The 27,473-nt window shown below is 40.5% G+C and overlaps 1 protein-coding gene across 8 annotated transcripts in view; it reads left to right on the top strand.

Moving 5' to 3' along the window:
* The window catches only part of LOC132391588 (E3 ubiquitin-protein ligase MARCHF8-like), a 534,862-nt gene that overhangs the window by 351,385 nt on the left and 156,004 nt on the right, over positions 1–27,473 (top strand). Inside the window, exon 1 of one of the 8 annotated variants that reach the window (XM_059964975.1) lies at positions 5,442–5,674. The exons of the other annotated variants lie outside the window; for them this stretch is intronic. Coding sequence (XP_059820958.1) covers positions 5,606–5,674 — 69 coding nt within the window. The 5' untranslated portion in view covers positions 5,442–5,605. Of the gene's footprint in view, positions 1–5,441; positions 5,675–27,473 lie in introns of those variants that run through there. 8 annotated transcript variants of the gene reach the window in all.

Raw genomic sequence — 27,473 nt, 5'->3', positions numbered from 1 at the left:
ATAACGCCAGGTCTTATGACCAAAGTGTTCATCCTTCTCCATTCTGCTCATTATAAGCACAAACATTTCAACAAATTTATCAAAATAATTATTCTTTCATAAATTCACGTTGACTCTGCTCAATTAGGTTTTTATTTTCTGAAGTTGCACTTACAGTTTTCTCTCTCTTTCTTAGATGTGAGGTTAGATTTACTAAGGTGGGAATCATTTATGAATCTATGTAATCATGGTGGAGATGTGTCCGTGTTGGCCTTCTCCAGTACGCTGATGTTAGTGGTTTCTGTTAGAGAATACACTGGTGTCTTTCATAAGGACCTTTGGAGATATTTTTCCAGGCTTTTAAGTGCCTGCAGTAGATGGTCAATGATTTACCTCCAGACAGTAATGTATGAAAGATGACTTTTCTATAGTTTTGTTTGGACCTGTAGGTCACTGTCTACAAAGACAATTCCCCTAATCTTGCATAGGCTGCACTCGCACTGCTCAGGAGGAAGTTGATACCTGTGTCGGTCTGCTTTTGAGGAAAGAGTGCCACCAAGGGAGGGGATGTGGTCTACATTCTCAAGGGTGATATTGTCACCTTTTACGGAGGGCTGGATAAATGGCTGGTTGGGCAGTAGCTGATATAGGACCTTTTTTTTTATATATTCAAGACAAGACGCAGGGATCTATGCCTTGGCAAAGACATTCAGAATACATTGAAGCTTTTCTTAACAGGGCTTTGCGGTGTGGCGTCATCTGCGTACTGTAACTCCATGATAGCTGACCTTGTTCTTGGTCCTGAACTGGTTGAAGTTGAAAAGCCTGGGGTCTATTCTATACACGATTGAGGTTCCCTGTGACAGCTCTTGACCAATGAGGTGAAGGATTTCAGCAATAAAGAAAGGCAAATGCAACGATACAGCTTAACAGTGAGGGGCTCTGGTTCATAACTGCTGTTGCTGAGTACTGTGTCTGACATGGCATCACGCAGTAACTTCAGTATTTGTCAATACTGTGATGGGTGGGCCATAACTCATGTTTGCCCAGACAGATCCTTTAATCCCATTTGAAGGAAAGTCAGTCAGCAAGTCCCTGGTGGGCAAAGGAAACATTTCAAAATAGCATCAACATCAGCCTGAAGAATTTCAATGGTACATCTAAAAACTGGGAAGTCATTGCACTCAATAGGTACACCTGGAGGAGATCTGCATAAGAGGGGTCTGTACCGTTGTGCTGCAGAGAACAAGCGACAGCTTCAAAGGAAGACTGAAAAACCAAAAGACCCAACCAGTAACGATGACACAACCGTAAACCACGGCCATGACCTACTCTTACCCACGCTCCACCAGAATATGTAGATCCTTGGTCAGCCTCTTCAGCCACCTGAGGAACCACCAATAGTGTAGGGTCACACTAGTACAACTACAACAATGTAATATATAAAGTTGATAACCAGTGCATTTAATACCTCTATAGTCACCTCCTTGAAAATCCTAGTTCCTGGGGACTTATCAGCTTTCTGATCATTATTTCAGCAAATACTGATTTTCCACTGACGTAGGTTTCTCGGAGCTGAACTCCAGACCTGAAGTCCTCCACTTCTTCTGTGAAGCAAGACACACAATATTTGTTTAATTTCACTGTCATTTCCTTACTTCCAATATAATTTCTCCTGTGGTGGTCTGTAAGGGAACCAATAGCTAATCTTTTCCTTGTTCCATATTTATCAAATTGTCAGCAGTCTAAATTTGTGTTTCTCTCTGGCAAACTTTCATGTTTGACACTCACTTTCCTTTTCAATACTTCTATTCTCGTACACTGAAAGCTGAAATTTACCCAGTACTTTGGATTACACCATTATAAGCCTTTTCCTTGATTTAATGTTGTCTTGTGCTTCTCTTAAAGTTACGGCTGAAGCACTTTTCCTTATGGAATCTTCTTTTTGTAACTCTGCTGCTGTTCAGTAAGTTGGAACTTCAGGAGGTCGAACAAATTGGAGTTTTCACATGTGACACATGGGAAGATCTCACCTTTATATAAACATAGCAGGCTGTAAAAGCAGCAAGCAAAACTCTGGATAGAATCAATTTCTTACACTCAGGATGGTATGCTCTGGAGCAGGCGTTCCCAGATTTTATTTATGTCATGGAGCTCTACCTTTAACCAAGGGCCCTGTGGAGCCCAGGTTGGGAACCTGTGCTCTAGACCTTCAGGAATGCAAAGCTCATGTTCCTCCCAGAAAGGTTCTATGGTAAAAGTAATTCAAAGAACTGAATGAGCACTGTGTGGCCTGAATGTTAAGCCTGGATGGGCTTTGAGCAGGTTGAAATAGATAGATAGGAATTCTAGGACTCCAAGCTGTCATAAATTTCATGATTGCAATGCTTGACATTTAGAAGGGAACTTACATTAGTTAGGAGCCTGAAGTAGACAAGAAAGAACACACTAGCCAGCAGGAACAACAGGAGCACGAGGTGACAGTTAGACTCACTGACATGATGTTAGATTATTTTGTTTAGAGATACAGTACTGTAACCGGTGTTCCGGTGGAATGATCCAGCCAGTTTAAAGTTCAAAGTAAATTTATCAAACTACATATATGTCATTATATACAATCTTGAGATTAATTTTCTTGCCCAATATTAATAAGTTTATAATAGAATAATAATCATAATAGAATCAATAAAAGACTATGCCAGTTTGGGTGTTCAATCAATGTGCAAAAGACAACTGTGCAAATAAAAAAAATAAATAAGCAATAAATATCGAGAATATGAGATCAATAGTCCTTGAAGGCTGTGGGAACATTTCAATGATGGGCAACTGAAATTGAGTGAAGTTATCCCCTCTGATTCAAGAGCCTGATGGTTGAGGGATAATAACTGGCCCTGAGCCTAGTGGGCAGTATCCACAACTTTTTATAGGATTTTCCATTCGGGTCATTGGTGCTTCCATACCAGGCTGTTTCAATATACCACATATCTATAGTAGTTTTTCAAAGTTTTAGACATCAGGCCAAATCTACACAAACTCCAAAGGAAATAGAGGCGCTGTCGTGCTTTCTTCATAATTGCACTTACGTGGATGCTCAGCATACCAATGTGACCAATTAACCCATTAACCTTTGGAATGTGGGATCATGGGGAGAATGCACAAGCAGCGGAATTGAACCTAGGTCATTGGCGCTGAACTTGTGTTACACTAGCCCAGGGGTGGGCAAACTTTTTGACTTGTGGGCCACAAAGGGTTCTAAAATTTGACAGGGGGGCCAGACCAGGAGCAGATGGACGGAGTGTTTTGGTAATACACCTCATAAGAGAAAATAAAATATCATGGGATATGTAGAAAACATGTGCTTTAATTTCAATTGAAAATGAACAAATGCATTACAACAAAATATCTGTCTTTGAAGTCCCATGGTATTTAGCTATTTATTGAAATGACTTTTAAAACACTGAAAATTAAATGAATAAAATACAGCTTTTTTAATAGTAACGGTTATTATTTTAAAGCATTGAAAATTCTGTTATCCTTCAAGATATTATCATCATCACTCTCCTCCTGACTGTCTTTATTTCAAAAACGGTAGGAGATGCAGGTCTACTTGTCCTGCTCCTTCTTATTCAATTGTCCCCTGTGCCAAAACTCAACAACGACCAGCACAAGGACAGAACAGTGACAGCGCGCCAGTATGCGGAGCGCGTTATTTGATCTGGAGCGCATTTTTTATTTTGAGAACGTATGTGCACCTGCGCACTACTCATGTCCATCACTTAACAGAAATGACATGTAACATGTAAGGCTTATTGAAAAAAATATTTTCAAATGCATTTTTTACATAACACAACGAAGAAACTTATTTTTAATTTCAGTGGGAACAGTGTTGTTGGTCTCCCTTTTTAGCCAGCGCATCAAAGTCTGGATTTAGTTTTGTTGTGGCGATTCTCAGGATGGATCTGAGGTGTTGGTCAGTTAACTTGGATCTGTGGCTGGCTTTGTTGATGTTCATGACGCTGAACACCTGTTCACACAAAGGTCGAGCCGAACAAAGAGTAAAGCGCAAATGTGGAGTAATACGCTGCACCTCAACAATGTGTAGCGGTGTGCTACATGCAGCGCTAAAATTACGACAGAGTCGGTAACTGCAGTCGAAGAAAAAAACTTTATTCGAAATCTTCAGCCTCACTTTTAAGCCTCCCTCAACCTGCCCTCCGTGGCGCAGAGGCTCCAAAGCTCTGTGCTCGCAAATCCCCGCAGGCTATCTCCCTTAGCCGGAACGCTGGCTAATTGTGAGCTGGTTCGGATGTGCCAGGAAATGGGTCGCCACAAATGTATATAGAGTGCGTCATCTATTGGGAAAACACCAGAATTGCGGGGAAAAAACGTTAACAAGGTTTATTAATATAATTTCATCAAGTTCTGCGGGCCGGATTAAAAAGCTTAACGGGCCGCATATGGCCCGCAGGCCGTAGTTTGCCCATGCCTGCACTAGCCGCTATGCTACTGTACTACCCCAGAGGAGGCTATGCGTCTATGCTGATTGGTCAGGATAGGGCTATTGTTCTGAGCACCTTGGCATTCCTTGCAGTCCAGGACAAATAGTGCTGCATGACCTGGCTCCACTCGGGGCTCTGTGGCCTTGAGTTCAGGGTACCCATGTGGGTGGAGGATTTACTGGATGTTTTGTCAGCTGTCAAAGGAGCAGCTCGAAGACTGGAAATTGGCAGAAAAGAGTGGCATTCATTTGCAGCATTTGAACTCATTCCCCTCTTTGCTTCTTTCCACTGTAGAGAACTAAAAATTACCCTTCTGTGTTTTTCCAGTCCTTAGCATAAAGCTTCATCCCAACTAATTTCACCTATTGCACTTGGATGATTTGTGACTTTGTTTCATGGAATTCAAGGTTTTAAACGTAATTATTTTGCAATTATCTTAGCATAACGACAGCCTGTGCAGTAGCAGCATTGACAATGAAAAAGTAATTGCATTCTTGAACTATTTCTTTGTAACTCGATAGTAAATGTGAACCATCATCATAAAGGTCGGGGGGGGGGGGGGGGGGGTCCATTTTTAATTTAACTTTGTGAATGGTTCTGTTTGTTAGCTCAAGAATGAATAACTCCATTCTTACTTTGTTGCTCATTTGGCAACACTAGTTCTGTGTCTCAAAGATAGCCATCCAGACAAAAGTAATTGAAAACTGCCGGATTATTTCAACCTATTTTCACACACTCTCTGTAAAAGCCAGCCTTCTAACTGCATCTCCACAGAATACAGGCTCTCTGGAGTAGGCCCCCTTTTTTTTTGAAAAGGACGTGGTCTCGAGCAGTCTTTTACTTCTTGCTTTAATGCTGCAAGTGACTGGTGCTCGAATACGGGAAGGCAAGAAGACTTTCATCTGGGTCATGAATTATGCACGCTGGCTGTCTGCCTGATCAGGCCAAGGTAATCCAGCCTCTCTTTTGCATGCCCTGCCCTCACTACAATACATCATTCCCAGTGACCTTTCTTCTCCTAACTTCCCCGGAAAGCAGATGTGAAGGAGACGCTATGGCTGCGGAAGGATGTTAAACTAAGAAGTGGGACAGAGGGAAACAATGTGGCTGTAAGACGTGGAGGCTGGATGAAGGCTGAAAGTGATTGTAGCAACGTGCTGTCAGGTGGGAGTGCAGGGCTGGAGATATGTGTGCAGGTAACAGAGCTTGTTTTTCCTTCTGTGTTTTTTATCTTAAGGCTCTCAAAAGGGCTAGAAAAGGAAAATTGTATTCTACAAATTGCAGACTTAAAGAGTTGAGTCAAGCTCTCTATAGGTTCTGTTTATCATGTACTATTGAAAGAACAGCATTAAAGGGAGATTATCTCTACAGAGGCAGAAATAAATGGAAGGTAAATATTTTCCCTGTAGAACAGCTGGAACAGCCAACAAGATGATGTGATGCACAAATTATACTCTGATGTGTTTTGATGTAGGCTATGTATGGCTATTTTCATTAAAATTTGTGCAATTCTCCTGTAAAATCTCCTGCCTTTGTGGAATACATACTACTTATCATCAACGTTCATTTTGGGGATCTGAAATGTACTTTTACAGATATACAAGGATCAAATACACAAAGGCAGGGACTTATTTTTTGATCTCTTTGTTCATGTAAATTACAATTCTGTCCAATCACAAATGTGCTGTTGGTTACTGTTTGAAAACTCTAATTCCTTGTATAATGAAGTTAACAGGCATCAATCTATTAATTGGTTACAGCCAATATAATGTCATGTATATTGAAAAGTTTATTAAAGTGGTCAATCAAGTTGGCTTTCTTTGCGGCCTCCATCGGTGTTGCATCCTCGCTGTATAGATACATAAGCCAGGGCAGTACGATATGAAGAGCAAACTGTTGCCCATGTAGCAGACTACCCCTCTCCACACATCTGATGACCCAAAGGAATGGCAGAGACCAATACAGTTTGGCACCAGTATTATTGCAGGAGTTGCCAGTCAGTATTGAACTCAAAGTCGGACTGTGTTAAGGACTCCAGCTCCAGATTTTCCCTTGAGGTTTACTCCTGAAGCCTACCCTGTCAGTGGGCACAGCTGCAAGGCAGCAGAGGTTTGAGGTCAGAGTTTTCCTTCTCTTAGACGAGCTGCCAACCACTATTAATGAGCCTCATCTGCCCAAAGCAACTGGTTTTAAGGTGCCAGTAACCAACCTTTGCCCTGTTTTCTGTCAATAGAAGCGGTTACACCGGGTTAAGTAGCTAAGCCACACCTAAAGGCGAGGAGTTGGGTTTAGTTGTCCGAGACTATGTGAGGTGCATGCCTTTGAGAGCATTTAATAGCTTGTCCCCATTACCACTCCCAGCTATAAAACCCTTAAGGAACCACTTTGACCTTCAAGGGCAACTGTTATTAAGTAACTATACTTTAAACCATGGAAAATCAGCAGGTTCTGCTTGTGACAAATGTTTGCCAGCTCCATGTGTATTAGTGGTATTGAGTTTGGGAGAACTAATCTTTTAAAAAAATTGTATTAACTTGATTCGGTTAAAACAGTAAAAATACTACTTCATAATCTTGTATAAATAGGGTTGCAGGGTGCTACTTTGACCAATAGACTCTTCTATATCAGCAATTGGCAAAATGGATACAGTTAATTCACAGGATTTTGATTACAGTATTTGCTTGCTTAGCAAAATGCTGCCAGTTCACTTGAGCTCCAGCTGATATATTTTAAACTGACTGAGTGTACTCATTTGAGGGCTTAGAAGCCTTCTTGGTGATGCTGGAACAAGTCATTTTGATTTACAGTGCAGCTTAGTATTATAATAAATCCTTTAGGAACATTGTTGTTTCTACACCCATCAAAGAGTATTTAGAAGCTTAGGTCATGATTTGTAGTGGAAAATTGCCTCTGAGTTACTGCAGTAATTAGCAAAGACCATAGATCAGTTGAGTTATGGTTTCATGAAATCATTTATCCTTATCAATAGATCTCAGTAAAGGAGAATCAGGGTTTCAAATGAAAGAATTAAAATAGGCCTTATGTTTCCTGACATCTAAAAGGACCAGGAGATGCTTGATTTTAGTTTAGTGTTTCTGAAATCATGTGATTCTGAAATGTATGATTCCTGATTTTGTTAATCCAATGAAAGGGTAGCAATGAACTTCAGTATGTTTCTAGTAAGCAGGGTAAAGATGCTTTAGCACTTAAACAACTTGAACATAATTTTAATAATACCGAAATTTCACATTCTTCCAATCATAAAAATAATACAGGCACGTATGGGCAAGGGTGCAGTGAGTTAAAAATTCATAATATTGTGGGAGTAGTATCAGAGTGATGGAGGACTGTAATTGATAGACTTCTATTCAACAGTTGGGGAAGCTGAGTGACTCCTGCAAAGTCAGCTTAATAATCAAAGTGGTGAGAAAATTTTTCAGAAAGTAATCAAGGACAAAGTTATCAACTGGAAAATTATTGACTAATAAATGACAACAAGTATGGGTTTGATAAATGCAAAGCATGTTAAACAAACAGGAAAACACCCACCATGAACACTCTTACTTCCTCTTTTATGGAGAAAGAGCAAATGATTACCAACCAATCTGTCCACAAGTTGTAAAAGGTTGCTTAATTTTTTAACAAGGTTGTATGCTTTCATTTTATTTTTCATCACAATTGGCCAGGTTTCCAGGACCTAAGGAAACTGGCAGCTGAAATGAATCATGAGAGGTCATATCTGTGAGTTAAATGCCCTTACAGAAATGCTTGTGGATTAGAGAGAGCAGAGGCGTTTCCAGTTAGCCCAAACAAACTACCCAGTAAGCCCACTCCTTCCATTATGTGAAGGCTCCTTGTCCCTCCCTCTATCAGATTCTCATGGCATCATACTGGGGGATACTTAAGAATCTATTTTTTGCATCCCAAAGTTGGATATTTACTGATTCTCTATGTGAGTTTGTTGACTTGTATGTGTGAGGGCTGGTCACCAAACTATGGTATTGCGGGGCGGTGGGGGGGAAGGTCTCCTGGATTTCATTTATTCCCTGAATGTGTTCTGTTGGTAACGTGTTTTAGCACCTTGACCCCATAGTAACACTGCCTTGTTTGGTTGTCTTCATGAGTACTCATGTATGGTTGAATGACAATTAAAACTGTATTTAATTGAATTGAGACTTTTTGCTAATTTTTTACGAATGTGTTCAGATTTGCCTTTTGCAATTCCTCGGAACATCAGATCGATATTAAACACAAAAAAGACTTAGTTTTCTAAGTATTATACTATTTCAATTCACATTTATTTTGTTACAAAATTTTACAAAGCGAGGAAAATATTGAGCTGCTAAATGGCCATGGAAATGAGAGATCTCTCATGACAAAATCAGGCCGAATTTCCTAATTACTCAGATGGGTTGTTGTGGAAAGCTTAAGCACTTGATTTTCAAACATTAAACCACATGTCAACTGAAACCATCCATCAGTCATGGGCTCAGTTTTAATCTTTTAGGTTTGTTGCCTAGAAGTAGGTCAGTTGGCAAAGTAGTTGAATGGAGTTTGGCCTCTGATCATGAACAAAAAACAAACTTCACATCCCATTGGAGGACGTTGGCTTGACAATGGAAGTAGAAAAGTCAAAAGGAAATTAACCCCAAGGAATTTGTGAAGTGAATTAGGTTTTCTGCTGAAGTGTTAGTGTTAATGTGGTTGAAGGAGCTTCCTTTGTGCAGTGCATAGAACACAGAAGATTACAGCACAGTGCTGACCATTTGGCTCATGATGTTTTGCTGACTTTTTAACTGGCTATAAGACAAATCTACATCTTCCCTCCTACATAGCCCTCCGCTTTCCTGTCATCCGCATGCCTTTCTATGAGGCTCTTAAATATTCCTAATCTATCTTCCTCTATCAACTGCTTTCCATGTAGCCACTACCCTCTGTGCAGAATACTTAGCTCCAGTATCTCCCCCATACTTTCTTCCAATCTCCTTAAAATGATGTATGCCCCTTCATATTAGCCATTTCTACACTAGGAAAATGTCTTTGGCTGTCCACTCAATTTATGCTTATTACCATCTTGTACACCTCTATCAAGTCACTTCTCATATTCTTCTGCCCTAAAGGGAAAAGCCTTGGTTCACTCAGCCTTTACTCATAAGACATGCTCTGTAATCCAGGCAGCATCCTGATGAATCTTCTTTGCACCCTCTCTAAAGCCTCCACGTCCTTCCTATAATAAGATGACCAAAACTGAACACAATATTCCATTTTAGAGAGATGCATCATTACCTCACGTACGATCAAGTCAATCTTATCTTCTCAGTACAGTGCATAACTGGTTTACTTTTCAGCTTGGGCCCATGTTCCTGAATTTCAGGATCAGAATCGGGTTTAATATAACTGGCATATGCGGTGAAGTTTATTGTTTTGCGGTAACAGTACATAATAGTAAAAACTATAAATTACAATAAGAAATCTGTATAGAAATTAAATTTAAATTCAATAAATAATGCAAAAAGAGAAAGGAAAATACTGAGATGGTGTTCATGGGTTTATTATCCATTCAGAAATCTGACAGTGGAAGGGAAGAAGCTGTTCCTGAAATACTGAGTGTGTGTCTTCAGGCTCCTGTACCTCCTTGATGGCAGCACTGCGAAGAGGACGTGCCCTGTGTGATGGGGGTCCTTAATGATGCGATGATTTTTTTTTAGGTATTGCCTCTTGAAGGTGTCCTGAGTGCTGGGGAGGCCAGTGTCCATGACGGATCTGCCTGAGTTTAGCACTCCCTGCAGATTTTTCTGATTCTGTACTGTGGCCCCTCCAGTGATGTGACCAGCTGGAATGCTCGCTATGGTTTATCCGTAGAAATTTGTGAGTGTCCTTGGTGACATACCAATTCTCCTCAAATTCCTACTGAAACATAGTCACTGTCATACCTCTTTTGTAATTGCATCAATAGGTTCGGCCCTCAGACAGGTTGACACCCAGAATCTTAGAACTGCTCACCCTTTCCACTTCTGAACCCTTGATGAGGACTGGTGTGTGTTCCCTCGACTTCCCTGTCCTGAAGTCCACAATCAATTCTTTTGTCTTACTGACATTGAATATAGGGATATTGCTGTGATACCACTCAACCGGCTGATCTTTCACAATCCCGTGTGCCTCCTCATCAGCAAATTTATAGATGGCTTTTGACCTGTGCCCAGCCACACCATCCAGTGAGTTTTGTAATTATCTCACATATGGCCCTCATCTGTAATTGAGCTTTGACTGAGGCTGGTACAGTACAGACGACCCGGGTTCAATTCCCACTGCTGCTTGTAATGAGTGTGCACGTTCTTTCTACGAGTGCTCCAGTTTCCTCCCTCAGTCCAAAGACATACTGATTGGTAAGTTAATTGATTATTGTAAAACGTCCCGTTATTAGGATAGGATTAAATCTGGTGACTATTGGGCGGCATAATTCCACGCTCTATCTGAATGAATAAGTAATAAATAGCTTTTAGAGGTTTTGTAATCTTATGCCAAATTTTAAAAGCATTGTTGGAGGGCAAGGATGAGTCCACATAGAAATGCAGATGGCTTCTTTGCTGCTAACTAGAGTTGGTTAAAAGCATTAATAGGCTTCTAACCAATGCCTCCATTCCACGATTCAAAACAAATACCAAGATAAAATTACTTAAGATTGTCCAGTTGGTTGTTTGAAATTTTCCAGGACAGCTTGTTCATCAGTATATAGCACAAAACTAGGTAGATTGCTCTCATGTCTGTCTTGGGAACTGTTTATAGAAATGACATTTTGGATGTAGTGCAAGGCTAAATTGAACATATTTCTTTTTTGGGAATTACAAAAGACATTTGAAAGTCACTTCCATTGCTTCAGACAGAGCATTCTTTCATCATGATTACCTACCACAAAGTGCCATCTACTTTCAATGAGAAAGGAATGATACACAGATAAGAGCAGAGGAAGAGTGTCAGTATGATGAAAACAGGTCAAGAATCCAAGAAGCAGTGATACAGAACCACTATCAATATTAATAATTGCAGGCCTCCATTGACTTATTGTATGCCCTCTTTAGAGATAATCTTCCAGTGCAGAGAAGGATATCCAAGGGCACTTCACCTCAGGTTACCAATAAAGACTTCTTTGTAATCTCTTTCTCTCTTTTGATCCTGGCTGCCTTTTACTAGAATTTGAGAGTGGGTGGAAGGAAGTCAAATGTCATTGAGAAAAGACAAACCAATCTAATGAGATGAAAGCAGAAACACTATAAAGGTATAAAGGCAAAGGCTGAGAGATCCTAGTGTGCACTAGGATGGAGTTGCTAGTAATACAGTCCACAATTTGCAGGCAGCTTTGGAAAGGGTTCCACTTAAGCTTCGTTGAAAATCATCTGAGTTCAGGTGAAGAGTGGGAGTTCTGGTCTGGTCTGATGCAGTGAAGCAAGCATGGGACAGTCATGAAGGCGGGAGGTGGAACATAGTTGTTGATGAGCAAGAAGTTAGCAAATCCAGGGCCAGTACAGGTAAAAAGGATTTGACAATCTGTTTGGCAGCTGATTAGTGGAGGTGAGGGGAGATGGATATTGGGACTTCTAACATTGCTTCAAACTGCAAAAGAATCAGAGTTAAGTGCTGGTATTTAATTTCAAGTCACCTGAGCAAAGATTAATTGGAGCCCTGTCCTGGTTCAAAAGTGGTGATTTAATATTGAAATGACTGCAATTAAGTCCCAGTTAGCAAAGAAAAATGAGTTTCTGTGCAGAGGGTCTTCAAGAATCAGTGTTATCTGTTTAAGCTTCAAAGCCAGAAGTTTATGGACTGGAAAATAGCTCTGTAGGGTGGCTGTGAGTGCAATGCTTTACAGCATGCCAGCTGGAAGATCAGGATTTAATTCCAGCTTCTGTCTGTAACGAGTTGGTATATTCTGCCCATGACCATGTGGGTTTCCTCTGGGTCCTTCAGTTTTCTCCCATACTCCAAAGACATATGGTTAGGATTTGTTAGCTGTGGGCATGCTGAATGAGTGCTGGAAGAGTGGCAGTGCGTGCAGGCTGCCCAGCACCATCGTCATTAATTTGACTCGATGCAAATAGTGCATTTCACTGCGCTTTCATGTATGTTTACCTCAGATGAAGCTCGTTTTGGCTGAGAGGGAATGAAAATAAGTGAACAGAGCAAAATAGCCTGTTGCTGGAGGAACTCAGCAGATCAGGCAACATCTGTACAGGCAAAGAGATCAAGGCCCTCAATCAGGACCGAGAGAGTAAAGGGGAATTAAGACTATAAGACATAGTAGAAGTAGGCCTTTCGGCTCACTAGGTCTGCACTGCCATTCAGTCATGGCTGATCCCTCTCAACCCCATTCTCCCGCTTTCTCCCTATAACCTCTGACACCCTGACTAACCACGAATCTATCTGCCTCCACATTAAATATACCTAAAGACTTGGACTCCGCGAGCTATGTCCTCTGGTCCTAGATTTACCCACTACAGGAAACATTCCATATTCCCTCTATCTAGTCCTTTCAATATTTGATAGGTTTCAATGAAATTGCCCCTCATTCTTCCAAACTTCAGCAAATACAGCCCCGAAGCCATCAGATGTTCCTCATACATTAGTCCTTTTATTCCAAGAATCATTCTTGTGAACATCCTCTGAACCCTCTCAAATGCCAGCACAACTTTGCTTCGATAAATGGCCCACAACTGCTCACGATACTGCACATGCGGTCTGACCAATGCCTTATAAAGTCTCAGCATCCTTTTACATTCTACTCCTCTCAATTTGAATGCATCTGCCTTCCACACAATAAACTGAACCTTCAAGATAGCCTTTAGCGAATCCTGCTGAAGAGCTTCGAAGGTCCTTTGCACCTCTGATTTTTGAATTTTCTCCCATTTAGTAAACAGTCTGGGACTTTATCCTCTCTACCAAAGTGCATGACCATACACTTCCGTACACTATATTCCATCCACTACTTATTTGCCCATTCTCCCTATCCATCTACATCATTCTGCAGACTCCGTGCTTCCTCAACACTACCCACCCCTCTACCTATCTGTATCATCTGCAGACTTGGACATTAAGCCATCAATTCCAGCATCCAAGTTATTGAGGTATAAGATGGAAAGAAGTGGTCCCAATACTGATCTCCACGGAACAACACTAATCACCAACAGCCAACTGGAATAGGCCGCTTTTATTCCAACTCTTTGCCTCTTACCAATCAGCCAATCTTCTATCAACGCTGATATATTTCCTATAATACTATGGGCTCCTATCTTCTTAAGCAGCTTCATGGACGTCATCTTGTCAAAGGTCTTCTGAAAATCCAAGTAAACAACATCCACTAACTCTCCTTTGTCTGTCCTTCGTGTAACTTCTTCAAAGAATTACAACAGATTTGTCTGGCAAGATATTCCCTTAACTGAACCATGCTGACATTAGCCCACTTTATCATGTGCCTCCAACTACCCCAAACCTCATCCTTACAAATGGACTCTAACATCTTTCCAAACATAGAAATCAGGCTAACTGGTCGATAGCTGCCTTTTATCTGCTTCCCTCCCTTCTTAAAGAGTAGATTGACATTTCCAATTTCCCAGTCCTCTGTGACCATTCCAGAGTCCAGTTATTCTTGAAAGATCATTACTAATACCTCCGCAATCTCTTCAGCTAATCACTCAAAACTCTAGGGTGAAGTCCATCAGGTCCAAACTTAAGACTTTTCAGCTTCCCAAGCACCTTTTACTTAGTAATACACTCACTTCTTCATCCTGATACTCTCAAATGTCTAGCACACTGCAAGTGTCTTCCACAGTGAAGACTGATGCGAAGACCTTACTAAGTTCATCTGCCATTTCGTTGCCCCCATTACTACATCTCCAGCATCATTTTACAGCAGCCAATATCAACTCCTTTCTCTCTTTTGTGCATGAATCACAGAAGGTTTGTTTGCAGATGCAGCAAGCGATCAAGAAGACAAATGGAATGTTGGCCGTCATTGTTAGAAGGATTGAATTTAAGAGCAGGGAGGTTATGCTGCAACTGTACAGGGTACTGGTGAGGCCACACCTGCATGCAGTTCTGGTCTCCTTAATTGAGGAAGGATATACTGGCTTTGGAGGCAGTGCAGAGGAGGCTCACCAGGTTGATTGCAGAGATGAGAGGGTTAGACTATAAGGAGAAATTGAGTTGCATGGGACTGCACTTGCTGGAATTCAGAAGAATGAGAGAAGATCTTATAGAAACATATAAAATTATAGAAGGGATAGATAAGATAGAAGCAGGAAAGTTGTTTCCACTGGTAAGTGAGCCTAGAATTTGGGAAAATAGACTCAAGCTTCAAGGGAGCAGATTTAGGATAGAGATGAGGAGGAACTTCTTTTTCCAGATGGTGATGAGTCTGTGGAATTCTCTGCCCAATGAAGCAGTGGAGGCTACCTCGGTAAATCTATTTAAGACAAGGTTGGATAGATTAAGGGTTATGGGGAGAAGACAGGTAGGTCTGTGGCCAGATCAGCCATGATCTTATTGCATGGCAGAGCAGGCTCAACGAACCAGATGGCCTATTCCTGCTCCTATTTCTTATGTTCTTGTAATCTTTATATATCTGTATAAGAACTTTTGGTATCCCCTTTTGTATTATTGGCTAGCTTACCTTCATGTTACGTTTTTAAGTCTCCTTATGTTTTATTAGTTGCTTTCTGTGGGTTTTAAAAAGATTCCCTATTCTCTAACTTCCCACTAATCTTGACGCTTATGCTGTCTTTGACTTCCCATGCCATCCATGATTGCATCATTCTCCCTTTAGAATACTTCTTTGTCATTGGGATGTATCTATCCTGTGCCTTCCATGTTGCTCCCAGAAGCTCCAGCCATTGCTGTCCTGCTATCATCCCTGCTTAGGTCTCCTTCCAAACAACTCTGACCAGCTCCATTCTCATGCCTCTGTAATTTCCTTTACTCCACTGATACATCTGACTTTATCTTTTCTCTCACCAACTGCAGGGTGAATTCTATCATAGTATGATCGCTGCTTCCACAGGGTTCCTTTACCATTAAGTTCCCCAGATCAAATCTGATTCATCGCATAACACCCAGACAAGAATTGCTTTTACTCTACTGAGCTCAATCACAAGCTGCTGTTAAAAACCATTTCATTCGCATTCTACAAACTGCCTCTCTTGAGATCCAGCACCAACTTGATTTTACCTGCATATTAAAGTTCCCCATGACTATCGTAACTATTTTTTTCCAAGCCGTTTCTATCTCCCATTGAAGTTTATATCCCAGATCCTGTTTACTTTTCAGTGGTCTGCATATAATTTGCAATAGGGTCCTTTTAGACTTCCAGTTTCTTAACTCTGCCCACAAGGACTCTTATGTGTTCTAATATTATGTCACCACTTTCTGAGAATTTGATTTCAATTTTGACTAACAGCCACCGCACCCTCTCTGCCTGCTTGCCTCTCCTTTTGATACAAGATGTATCCTTGTACATTAAGCTCCCAACTTTGAAATTCTTTTAGCCACAACTCAGTGATGCCCACAACGTCATACCTGTCGATCTGTAACTCCACTACCGATTGTCTAGCTTATTTTGTATACTGTGTGCATTCAAATATATAAACCTTCATTCCTATTTTGTCCCCATGTTACACTTCAACTCATCTCACCGACTGCAATTTTGCCCTATCATCCGCCCATCCTTCCTCACAGTCTCACTACACACTGCATTAACTTGCTTACCAATTGCCCCATCCTCGGCCCTATCACACCAGTTCTCATTCCCCTGCTGACTTAGTTTATACCCTCCCCAACAGCTCTACCAAACCTGCCTGCAAGGATATTGTTCCCCTCGGGTTCAGATATAATCTCAAAGGTCAAAGGTTCAAGGTACATTTCATTATTAAAGTATACAACTCTGAAATTCTTCAGTTTCAATCCGTCTTTTTTGTACAGGTCATACCTTTCCTAGAAAAGATCCAGAGATCTGAGATCCTGATCCTGCACCAGTTACTCAGCCACTCTTCCATCTGTACTATCATCCTATTCCTGTCCTGACTAGCATGTTGTGCTGACAGTAATCTGAAGATTGCTACCTTGGAGGTCCTGCTCTTCAGCCTCTTCCCTAACTCCCTATACTCACTGCGCAGGACCTCTTCCCTCTTTCTACCTATGTCATTGGTGCCAACGTGCACCACAACCTCCGGCTGGTCACCCACCCCCTTGAGAATTTTGTACAGCCCCTCTGAGACATCCTGGATCCTAGCACCTCAGAGGCAACACACCATCCTAGCATCTCTTTCACAGCCACAGAATCTGCTGGTCATTCCCCTAGCTACTGAGACTCCTATCAATATCACCCTGCCTGACTTTATTCTTCCCTGCTGAGCTTCGGAGCCAGGCGCAGTGCCACTGGCCTGCTGTACCCCGAAAGATTATCCCTCAGCAGTATCCAAAGGTGTATATTTATTGGTGAAGAAAATGACCGCACGTAAACCCTGCATTGACCACCTTTATTCGTCTGGTGGTCATCCATCTACTCTCTGAATCCTGCATTCTGGGTGTGATCACCTCAGTAAAAGTCTCCTCTATGAGGGGTTCAGCCTCCCAGATAGGCCGGAGTACTTTGTCAGTCAGGAGCTGAAGTTTGGTGAACTTTGCAGCTCTTGTCATCAGGATGACCATCTTGTACCCTGAACTCCTACATCTCACAGAAGGAGCATTCTACAGCCTGAACTACCATTCTGCCTACACCTGTTATACCGCTAACCTCTCTACCCTGTGCCTGTTCTCACCCGAGCTTGTAGAGCCAAATCCTGACCACTCCAACAATGGCCACTCTGCATCAACCTTATTTCACTTTATTGGCCCTTGATATATTACTATTAACCCATGCAGTCTCCAGCTCTGCAGACAAGTCCCGGCAGGCACCACTCGCTTTTTAAAAGTGGCGCCAAAAGTGCACAAGGAACAGTCCCCAACTCACTCCATGAACTCCCACTCTGCAGATGAGTCCAGGTAGGCCTGCTCTCTTTTTAGAACTGGTCAGCGTGACGAGATGAAGGGGCAAATGAGAGACGAGAAATGGCAAGCTTTAGCTAAATACAGGTGAGGCGGGGTGATAAGCAGATGGACACAGGTAGGGGTGGGACAGAACCACTTGGCCCCCTGTCCTCTCCAAATTGTTCCCAGTTGTCCAGCATCTTGTTAAATTCATCACTTTCCTTTTCTAGCACATCCTGTATATTTTTTTGTTTCTACTAAACACCTACTACCCTCTATCACTGTCTCCAGCCCTGCTTACCTCATTTAGTTCCATCTAATTGTTAGCAATTTTAGGTCTATAGCTAAGGAAACATGAACTGTCCCTGGAAAAGGTCAAAGGAGGTTCACAAGAATGATCCTGGGAATGGAAGGCTTTTCATCTGAGGAGCATAAGATGGATTTTGACCAGCACTCAATGAACTTCAGAAAGATGAAAGGGGTTACCATTGAAACCTAATGAATATGGAAAGGCCTGGATAGAGTGAACATGAAGTGAATGTTTCTATTGATATGTGGGTCTAGGGTTGAGAACCCAGCCTCAGAAAAAAAGGGACACCCCTTTAGAACTGAGATGGACGAATTTCTTCAACAGGAGGATGGTGAATCTGTGGAATTCATTTCCATAAAAGACTGGATGCCAAGTCACTGGTGTGCTTAAAGGTGAAATTGAACGGTCTTCGATTGGTAAAAGTGTTAAATGTTACAGGGAGAAGCTGGGAGATTGGAGCTGAGAAATAAAAATCAGCCATGATTGAATAGCAACGCAGATTCAATGGGCTGGATGCTCAACACCTGCTCCTATATTTTGTGGTCTTGATGTCTTATCTACCAAGTGAACTATCCTCACCTGGATCCACATATTGCTTGCCTGCTCCTGTCTCACCCATCTCCTCACCCGGGAGGGTGTAGGCCTGCTGCAAGTTCACAACACAAAAAATCAGTCTGCTCTTTTGCTCCAGGTCCCAACATCTGCTGTCTCCATGACAGAGAATGAGCCAAAGGAGTATACATTCCTTCAGCCATTAATCACAACCTGCAAGTAGTGGTAAATGTCAAGCAAGAATCATCATCTTGCATCAACCTTTCATTAGAATTAACAAATAAAAGAAAAGCTTCTTAGTTTAGCCCCCTCCCCTCTCCAAGCTTCACCCATCACCTGCCACCTTGTACTACTTCCACTCCTTCCCCCACCTTCTTATCCTTCCCCCTTCCTTTCCAGTCCTGATGAAGGGTCTTGGCCCAAAATGTCGATCTGCTGAGCTCCTCCAGCACACTGTGTGCATTGCTCTAGATTTCCATCATCTGCAGTCTCGTTTGTGTCTGTAAAAGAAAATTATCGTTAGCAGGTGCAAAGAGAAAGGTAACAGGACATAAGCACTAATACATTCTGTCCAGCATTTTACTGGTGGGCTGCCTGATCATCTTGCATTCTTTTTGCACTACTTACTCATTTAATTTTTATACTGTATATATTTCTGATTCTAATTTATTTTTTAATTATTATGTACTGCTACTGCAAAAAAACAAGCTCCACAATATATGCCAGTGATATTAAACCTGATTTTAATTCTTCAGTTCAGTTGTCTGTCTTGCTAAACATTGCCAGTGCAAGCAGAGTGTAGTAAGACCATTTAAGCAAACAATACTGCACTTTTCAACGTTCATGCCAACAATCATGAATGTATATACTTTTAAACCAGAACTGACTCCTATCCCTAATAAGTGAGACTTGATAAATGTGCCTGATTTTCTTCTCTTTCTGCTCAATTGTCTCTCTTGCAGTCACATACCACTTCTGGCAGAGCAGCTTAATGTTTATAGTTTCTGCTGTTTGAATTTCTGAATACGTTTTCAACTGAGAAAATAAATTGGGGGACAACTATTGCCAGTGCTGACAGGGCTGCCATCCTGATTTGTTGGGAATAGCGTGTCAAATCTAATTTAATGAATGGAGATCATTTGGTGAGGCTGTGAACTATGCTCAACTCGAGATTCATATAGACCTAGACTTTGCTATCTCAACCCCTCCAATTCCAAAATGGACCAGTTTTAAGTTGGTGAAGACCATTATTCTTTCTGTCTATGCAGAATGCTACTCATCCTTAGTCGAAGTGTATGGGATATTTTTCATACTAAACCTGATCTAAGTAGGAGGTTCATCGGAAGAGGCATAAATATATATCTGCCTTCACCCCATCCTCCTACCATCATAACAAGGATCGCATTACCCTTGTCCTTACCTACCACTCTGCAAGTCCCCGTGATCATCCTCCTCAGCTTCCAAGGTTTTCAATGGAATCCTACCATGAGGCTCATCTTACACAAACACCTTTGTCTGTCCACTGCAAAGGCAGGATTTCCCAGTGGCCACCCAATTCAATTCAATGTCCTATTTTTATACTGATATGTCGTCCCATGGCCTGTTCTACAACTACGAAGAAGCTAAACTCAGGTTGGAGAAGCATTACCTCATATTCTATCTGGGTAGTCTCCAGCCAGATACCTTGAACATAGACTTCTCCAACTTCTGGTAATTACTTCCCCCACCTCTCCTTTTTCACTTTCTCCCTTCTTTCTTTTTCCATTCCCATTCTGGTTACCCTCTCACCCCTTCTCCTCCCCCACCCTCATGACCTACCCATCACCTCCACCTGATTCCCCACACTTCTTCCCTTTATTCCATAGTGCACTGACCTCTCCTATTAGATTCCTTTTTCTTCAGCCCTTCATCTCTTCCAAATATTTTCTCCCAACTTCTTACCTCATCCCCTCCCACACTCACCCACCTTCCACCTCATGCTATCGAACCTATCACCTCCTCCCCTTCCCCTGCCTTCTTCCTCTGGGTTCTGCCCACTTCCTTTCAGTCCTGATGAAGGGTCTTGACCCAAAACATCAACTATTTATTTCCTTCCATAGATGATATCTGACCTGTTGAGTTCCTCCAGCATTTTGTAGGTGTTGCTGTGAATTTCCAGCATCTTCAGAATCTTTTGTCTCTATTATATAACGGGTACGTCTACATAAACACAAAAACAAAAGATCTCTTTAAATCCGGGAGAGAATATGTAATAGAACAGGGTGGTCTTGTGCTATACTTGTGGAACTCAAAAGAAAATTCCAGCTTCTATGAACACCACAGGTGAGAATAAAGATAATTTTTAATGAGCTGTCTTTTAATGGGCTTCCTCTGTCCTTGGTCTTGTTTCCTGCTGGGTTGCATGTTAGGAAGACACTAGAGGACAGCTGGGTTAAAGTTACATCTAGGTGCTGATAAGCAGGATCTAACATACAGCAGAAAGGAGAACACTGACTGTGGATCAGCGTGGTTCTTATCTGCTCAACTGAGCAACTTAAAAATGGAAAACTAAATACCCAATTGAGTAGATACTCATCGTAAGTTGTACGTAATAATTTGGCAACCACAAATGTATGTGCAAAGATATCAAAGTGTTATGTTGCTGGATTTCCTTAGAACATAGAACATACGTTGAAGCTCACATTGTGTTTTGAGCACAGCCTGCAGTCTAGGTATCCAGCACAGCGTCTGAAGCATGGATTAAGGCCTCACACCTGTATTAAGACTGTGTTCCAACATTAAGTTACTGAATGTATAGCCAGTCCCTCAGCGTTTTACGAATATCATTGACGTTACTGTTCCATTTCATGACTGATAACATGTTGCCAGCTGCTGGGATGGTAATTGGCTGAGCTCCCATGATCCCTTCTTCATGATTGGACCCAATGAGCAATTAGCTCATTTTATGGTGAGCTCAGTCTTTTCAGGAAAAGAACAGCGTGCTTCTGAAAGAAGACAAATATTACCTCAGAACATAACCACTGACATTTTTGCATTTATCTTACTTCCCTGTGAAAATGCTTCATTAGGTGAAATACAGGTTTTGTTTTCTTTGTAAAATGAGAAATGAATGAGAACAGCACAAAATATATTTTCATTAATTGTCTGATCCATTACTTTGGATGGCCTAGTGTAGGAAGTAAAAACACAAGGGGTCTTGTTGGCTAAGGCAACGCTTATTTCCCATCCCACACAGTCCTAACTCAGTACAAATGAGTCATATGTCCTTTGATACTAATCATTTGAGAGCTGCATTCTCTTTAACAGGGCGCCAGTCAGCCAAACACCAGCTATTGTGATGAGAGTTGCCAGGACAACATATTAAATTCTCCAGGAGACCTGAACATCACCTAGACATTACATTAAATCACAGTGGGATCCAACTGAGTGATTCCAGATTGTCTACCGAATAGCTATGACAAAGGGAAGTGCAAATGCACACATGCAGAAGGTGTGGCGTTTGTCAGGACTCTCCAGGGCCCCAAATGCAGAAGGTACTTTAGTGCTCAGCAGAAACTGAGCAGCATGCACCTGCCTCTGTGGTAGTCACAGAGGTTGCATCACATCAGCAGTGTAATTTAAGTTAACTACAATTGTTTGTGCATGGATGTCAGACAAAGTTTTATGTCTGGATTTCCTTAGAACGTAGAATATAGATCAGAACGGAATAGGCCCTTCAGCCCACGATGTTGTGCCAAACTAATTAAACACCTAACTAAATTAATCAGTTCTGCCTGCACAATGTTCATATCCCTCCATTCTCTGCAACTTCATATACCTAAGTATCCAAGAGTTTCTTAAATACTGTATTTGATGCCACATCATCCCAACAATGCATTCCAGGCACACACCACTCTCTGTTCAAAACACTTGCTTTGCACATCTCCTTTGAACTTAACCCTCTCTCACCTTACATTCACGCCTTCTAATATTAGACATTTCAACCCTGCGAAAAGATAATGGTTGTCCACTTTATTTATGACTCTCATAATCTCATGAACATCAGTCAGTTTTCCCATGAGCCTCTGCCTACCTAGAGAAAACAACCAAAGTTTGTCCGGCCTTTTCTTGCAGCACATGCCCTTTCATCCTGTAAACCTCTGCACCCTCTCGAAAGTGTCCACATCCTTCTTATAATGGAGTACCAAAACTGACTGCAATACTCCAGATGTGACCTAACCAGAGTTTTATAAATCTGCAGCATAACCTCCTGACTCAAACTCAGTGCCTCAACCCATAAGGGCAAGCATAGCAAGCTTTCATTACCACCCTATCAATCTGTGGCGACACCTTCATGGAGCTGTGGATGTGGACCCCAAGATCCCTCTGTACATCAACACTGTTAAGCATCTTGCCATTGACATTGCACTGTCTCTTTACATGTGATCTCCCAAGGGTTGGGAATTAAATTTGAAGGGGGTGTAGTGTCATAGAGTTCTACAGCACAAAAGCAGGTTCTTCAGCCCAACATCCATGCCAACCAAGGAGCCTTATCCAAGCTAGTCCCATTTGCCAGCCATTGATCTCAATCCCCCAAAACCTTTCCAATCCATGTACCTGCCCAACCATCTTTAAAACTTGTTATTCTACCTGACAGAACCACTTCCTCTAGTGGCTGATTCCACATCATATGTGTAACAGAAGAGTTTCTGCACCACCTAATGAAGTGTCATCTGCAACTTACTAACCATGCCTTGTGCATCCTTATCAAAAACATTGATATAAACGACAAACACCAATAGACTCAGCACTGACCCCAGAGGCACATCATTATTCACAGGTTTCCAGTCTAACTTTCTACCATCATCCTCTACTTTCAACCATCAAGTTAATTGTGTATCCTATTAACCAGCTGTCTCTGGATTCCATGTGATCTAACTTTCCAGAACAGCCTATCATGCAGAACTTTGTCCGCCATTCTGTCCTCATCAACGTTCTTAGTCACCTCTTTAAAAGACTCAATCAAATTTATAAAACATGATTTCCCATACACAACTGAGCTACGCATAATTGATCCCAGTCTTTCCAGTTGTGTTGTTCATTTTCCATTTTTAAACTTTTTATTAATACATAATTTTCTACAGCTATCAAATGACACAAGATTTCAACAAGTTGATATATATATATATATACAATTAATAAAGCTGAAAAAAAACTTATCAATATATGATAATGAAAAAAAATTATTTTATAAAGAAAGGAAGGAAAAAAGAGAACCCCAACTAACTAAAAAAAAGAAACCTCAGTAACTACAAGAGAAGAAAAAAGAAAAAAGAAAAAGAAAAAAAAACCCCATTAGGAATCGACTCCCGGAGCAATACATCTTACCATCATCTATATATATAAAGAAGAAAAATAATCAACCGCCAATTCACATATATATATATATATATATATATATATATATATATAAAATAAAATTGGAACAAAACCATATAAATTAATTCAAATTAAATGATAATATTTGGCACAAGAGCCCCATCTTCTCTCAAAATCGAATCCAGGATCAAAAGTTCTACTTCTAATTTTTTTCAAACTCAGACATAACATTACTTGAGAAAACCATTGATTAATGTAGGGATGGAGGTATCTTTCCATTTCAGTAAAATAGCCCTTCTTGTCAACAATGTAACAAATGCAATTACATCAATTACATGTTGGTCTGAAGATGAAATATCCTGAATATGATGTGGAACTATTCAAAATAGAACAGTCAATATTTTGGGTTGTAAATTAATTTTCAGAGCTTTAGAAATTGTAGAAAATAAAGATTTCCAAAAAAGATTTTAATGAAGAACATGATCAGAATATATGTGACAAAGTGGCTACTTCAGTTTTACACCTATCGCAAAAATTGTCTCTATTAGGAAATATTTTGGATAGTCTCTCCTTTGTTAAGTAATAAAGGTGAACAATTTTAAATTGAATTAAACAGTGATTGGCACATATTGAAGAAGAATTGACCATTTTCAGAACTTGCAACCAATCTTCATTAACAAAGGTCATATTAAGTTCTCTCTCCCAATCCTGTTTAATCTTTAGTGAGAGGTTATCTTTTTGTAGTAAAAATAAATTATAAATTTACCAATGGAACCTCTTACTAAAGGATTCATATTCAAAATAATATCCAACAAATCAGATTATTGCATATATGAAAACTTAGGTAAGTATTTTTATAAAAATGTCTAACCTGAAGATATTGCAAAAAGTGTGTATGAAAGAGAGAATATTTGCTAATTAACTTCAAAAGTCATTAATCGACCATCACAAAATAAATCTGCAAAAAAAACAGATCCCCTTATTTGTCCATAAGAGAAAAATGGGATCAGTTATTGAAGGTTTAAATAAAACATTTCGATATAAAGAGCTAGACAATTAAAATTGTTTAAAATTTAAAAAATTATGAAACTGAAACCAAATCTGTAAGGACTGTTTAATAACAGGGTACAGATTTAACTTTGGAATTTTAGAGAGTTGTAAAGGTAATGGAGCTCCTAATAATGAGGTTAAATGAAATTGTTTGATAGCTTTTAATTCCAAATCAATCCAAGCTGGTTTTTGGCTCTTATCAAGCCAATATAATCAAAACCATAATTGTCCAATACAAACAGCCCAATGATACGATCTTAAGTTAGGAAGTGCATGTCCACCATCTTTTTTTAGGTTTTTGTAAATGATACGTATTAATTCTTGGTCTTTTATTGTTCCAAATAAAGGATGAAATAATAGTCAATTTGATCAAAAAATTTTTTAGTTAAGAAGATAGGTATATTTGGAAAAATATATAAAAATCTAGGTAAAAACATCATTTTCACAGCAGAGATTTGACCTATTAAAGAAAGTGTAAGTGGGTTCCATCTGGAAAATAATTGTTTCATAGAGTCCATTAAAGGAACTATATTAGCTTTATAAAGATCTTTATATTTTTTAGTAATTAAAATACCTAAATATTTAAAGGAATTAACAATTCTAAATGGAATATTGTTGTATATAAAAACAGGAACATTTAATGGAAGCAATTCACTTTTATATGAGTTAAGTTTATATCCTGAAAATTTTCCAAAATCATTTAGTATTTCCAAAAGATTAGGAATAGATTCTTCAGAGTTCGAAATATAAACCAAAAGATCATCTGCGTAAAGAGAAATTTTATGTGTGGTCCCATTTATAGAAATACCATGAATACTTTTAGCTTCACGGAGCATTATAGCCAAAGGCTACAGTACAAGATTAAATAATAAAGGACTTAATGGACATCCCTGTCTAGTACCTCGTGAAAGTGAAGAAAGGGGGACCTGAGATTATTAGTAATAACAGTAGCAATAGGATTCTCATAGATCCACCTATTGAAATTGGCTACCTTGCAGTCTGCTGGCACCTCATCCGTGGTTAACGATGATGCACTCAATTTCTTCACTCTGTCTGTTCCTCTTAATATCTTGTACACCTCTATCATGTCTCCTCTCATCCTCCTTCTCTCCAAAGAGTAAAGCCCTGGCTCCCTTAATCGCTGATCATAATCCATACAGCTGTTGGCTGGCCTTACCCACTTCCACCTCCCATGATGCACTCAGCCCTCAATTTCTTCTCTAGTCTTCCATAGTGTTCTTGGATATACCCGGTCAGTTTCTGGTGATCTGTCTAGTCATCCTTTGAAGTCACCCAGCACCTCATCTGCTGTAATGCAGACTATCCCCAAATCCTCCCCATTTATTTTTCTTGAATCAACATATCTTTCTCTGAAGTAAAAAAGAGGAGAAATATTCATTTAGAACTCTGAACGGCTCTTGTCGTAAAACACAAAGGTGACCCCTTTTGTCTTTCAAGGGCCGTGTTCTCTCTCTACTCTGTCTTTCCTTCAATATGCTTATAAAATCTCCTTGGACTTTGCTTAACCTTCAGTTAGATGGAGCACTGAATGTGGAAGAGTTTCAGTGCGGACCACTTCGCTTCAGCTCTGTCAAACCGACCCAGTGGAGACAGAAAACTTTCAGACAAATGTTCAGCAAATGCTTAAATTTGGAAGCAACAGAAAATTCAAATCATATCATATGTACTGTATGTTTAAACAACAAACATGTTAGAAATAATGTCAGATAGACACTTGAGTACACTGGGAATGGATGGATATGGATAATGTATACTTACTTGGGCCTTTAGCTTCCCTGGGAGTACAGGCTGTTGAAGACCTCCCATTTTCATCATCCTCTGAAGCTGATGGTATGGTTGGAGTTCACCAGTGCTTCTGCAATGCAGTACATCCACTGTACAGGATATTGGCCTGTACAATTTCACCAGAGCCCTGACCCTGTTACATAGAACATAGAATAGTACAGCACAGTACAGGCCCTTTGGCCCACAATGTTGTGCCGACCCTTAAACCCTGCCTCCCATATAACCCCCCACCTTAAATTCCTCCATGTACCTGTCTAGTAGTCTCTTAAACTTCACTATTGTATCTGCCTCCACCACTGACTCAGGCAGTGCATTCCACGCACCAACCACACTCTGAGTGAATAACCTTCCTCTAATATCCCCCTTGAACTTGCCTCCCTTTACCTTAAAGCCATGTCCTCTTGTACTGAACAGTGGTGCCCTGGGGAAGAGGCGCTGGCTGTCCACTCTGTCTATTCCTCTTAATATCTTGTATACCTCTATCATGTCTCCTCTCATCCTCCTTCTCTCCAAAGAGTAAAGCCCTGGCTCCCTTAATCTCTGATCATAATCCATACAGCTGTTGGCTGGCCTTACCCATTTCCACCTCCCATGATGTAAGGCTGGACTTTGAGAGTGGTGGATCATGCATAGGCAGTGGAGTATAGGCATCAATTTCAGCACAGGCATTGTGGGTCAAAGGGGGTCTTCCTGTGCTGCACTGTGCTATTTTCTATGTTCTATAAATGTAAGAACATTGGTCGGTTTTTCAACGATAAGCCTGCTCTGCCATTTAATGAGATCATGATTTGTTCATACCTCAACTTCATCCACTTACCTAGGCTCTATATAGTAGTAACCTTGCCTAATGAAAATCTATCAATGTCTGATTTTGAATTATTTATTGAGTTTGCACCTATTGCTTC

The sequence above is a fragment of the Hypanus sabinus genome, chromosome 3, assembly GCF_030144855.1.
Source record: "Hypanus sabinus isolate sHypSab1 chromosome 3, sHypSab1.hap1, whole genome shotgun sequence".
In the NCBI taxonomy this organism is placed as follows: Eukaryota; Metazoa; Chordata; class Chondrichthyes; order Myliobatiformes; family Dasyatidae; genus Hypanus; species Hypanus sabinus.
Note: the sequence above shows the minus strand (reverse complement) of the source record. Positions and strands in the feature narration are given on the sequence as shown.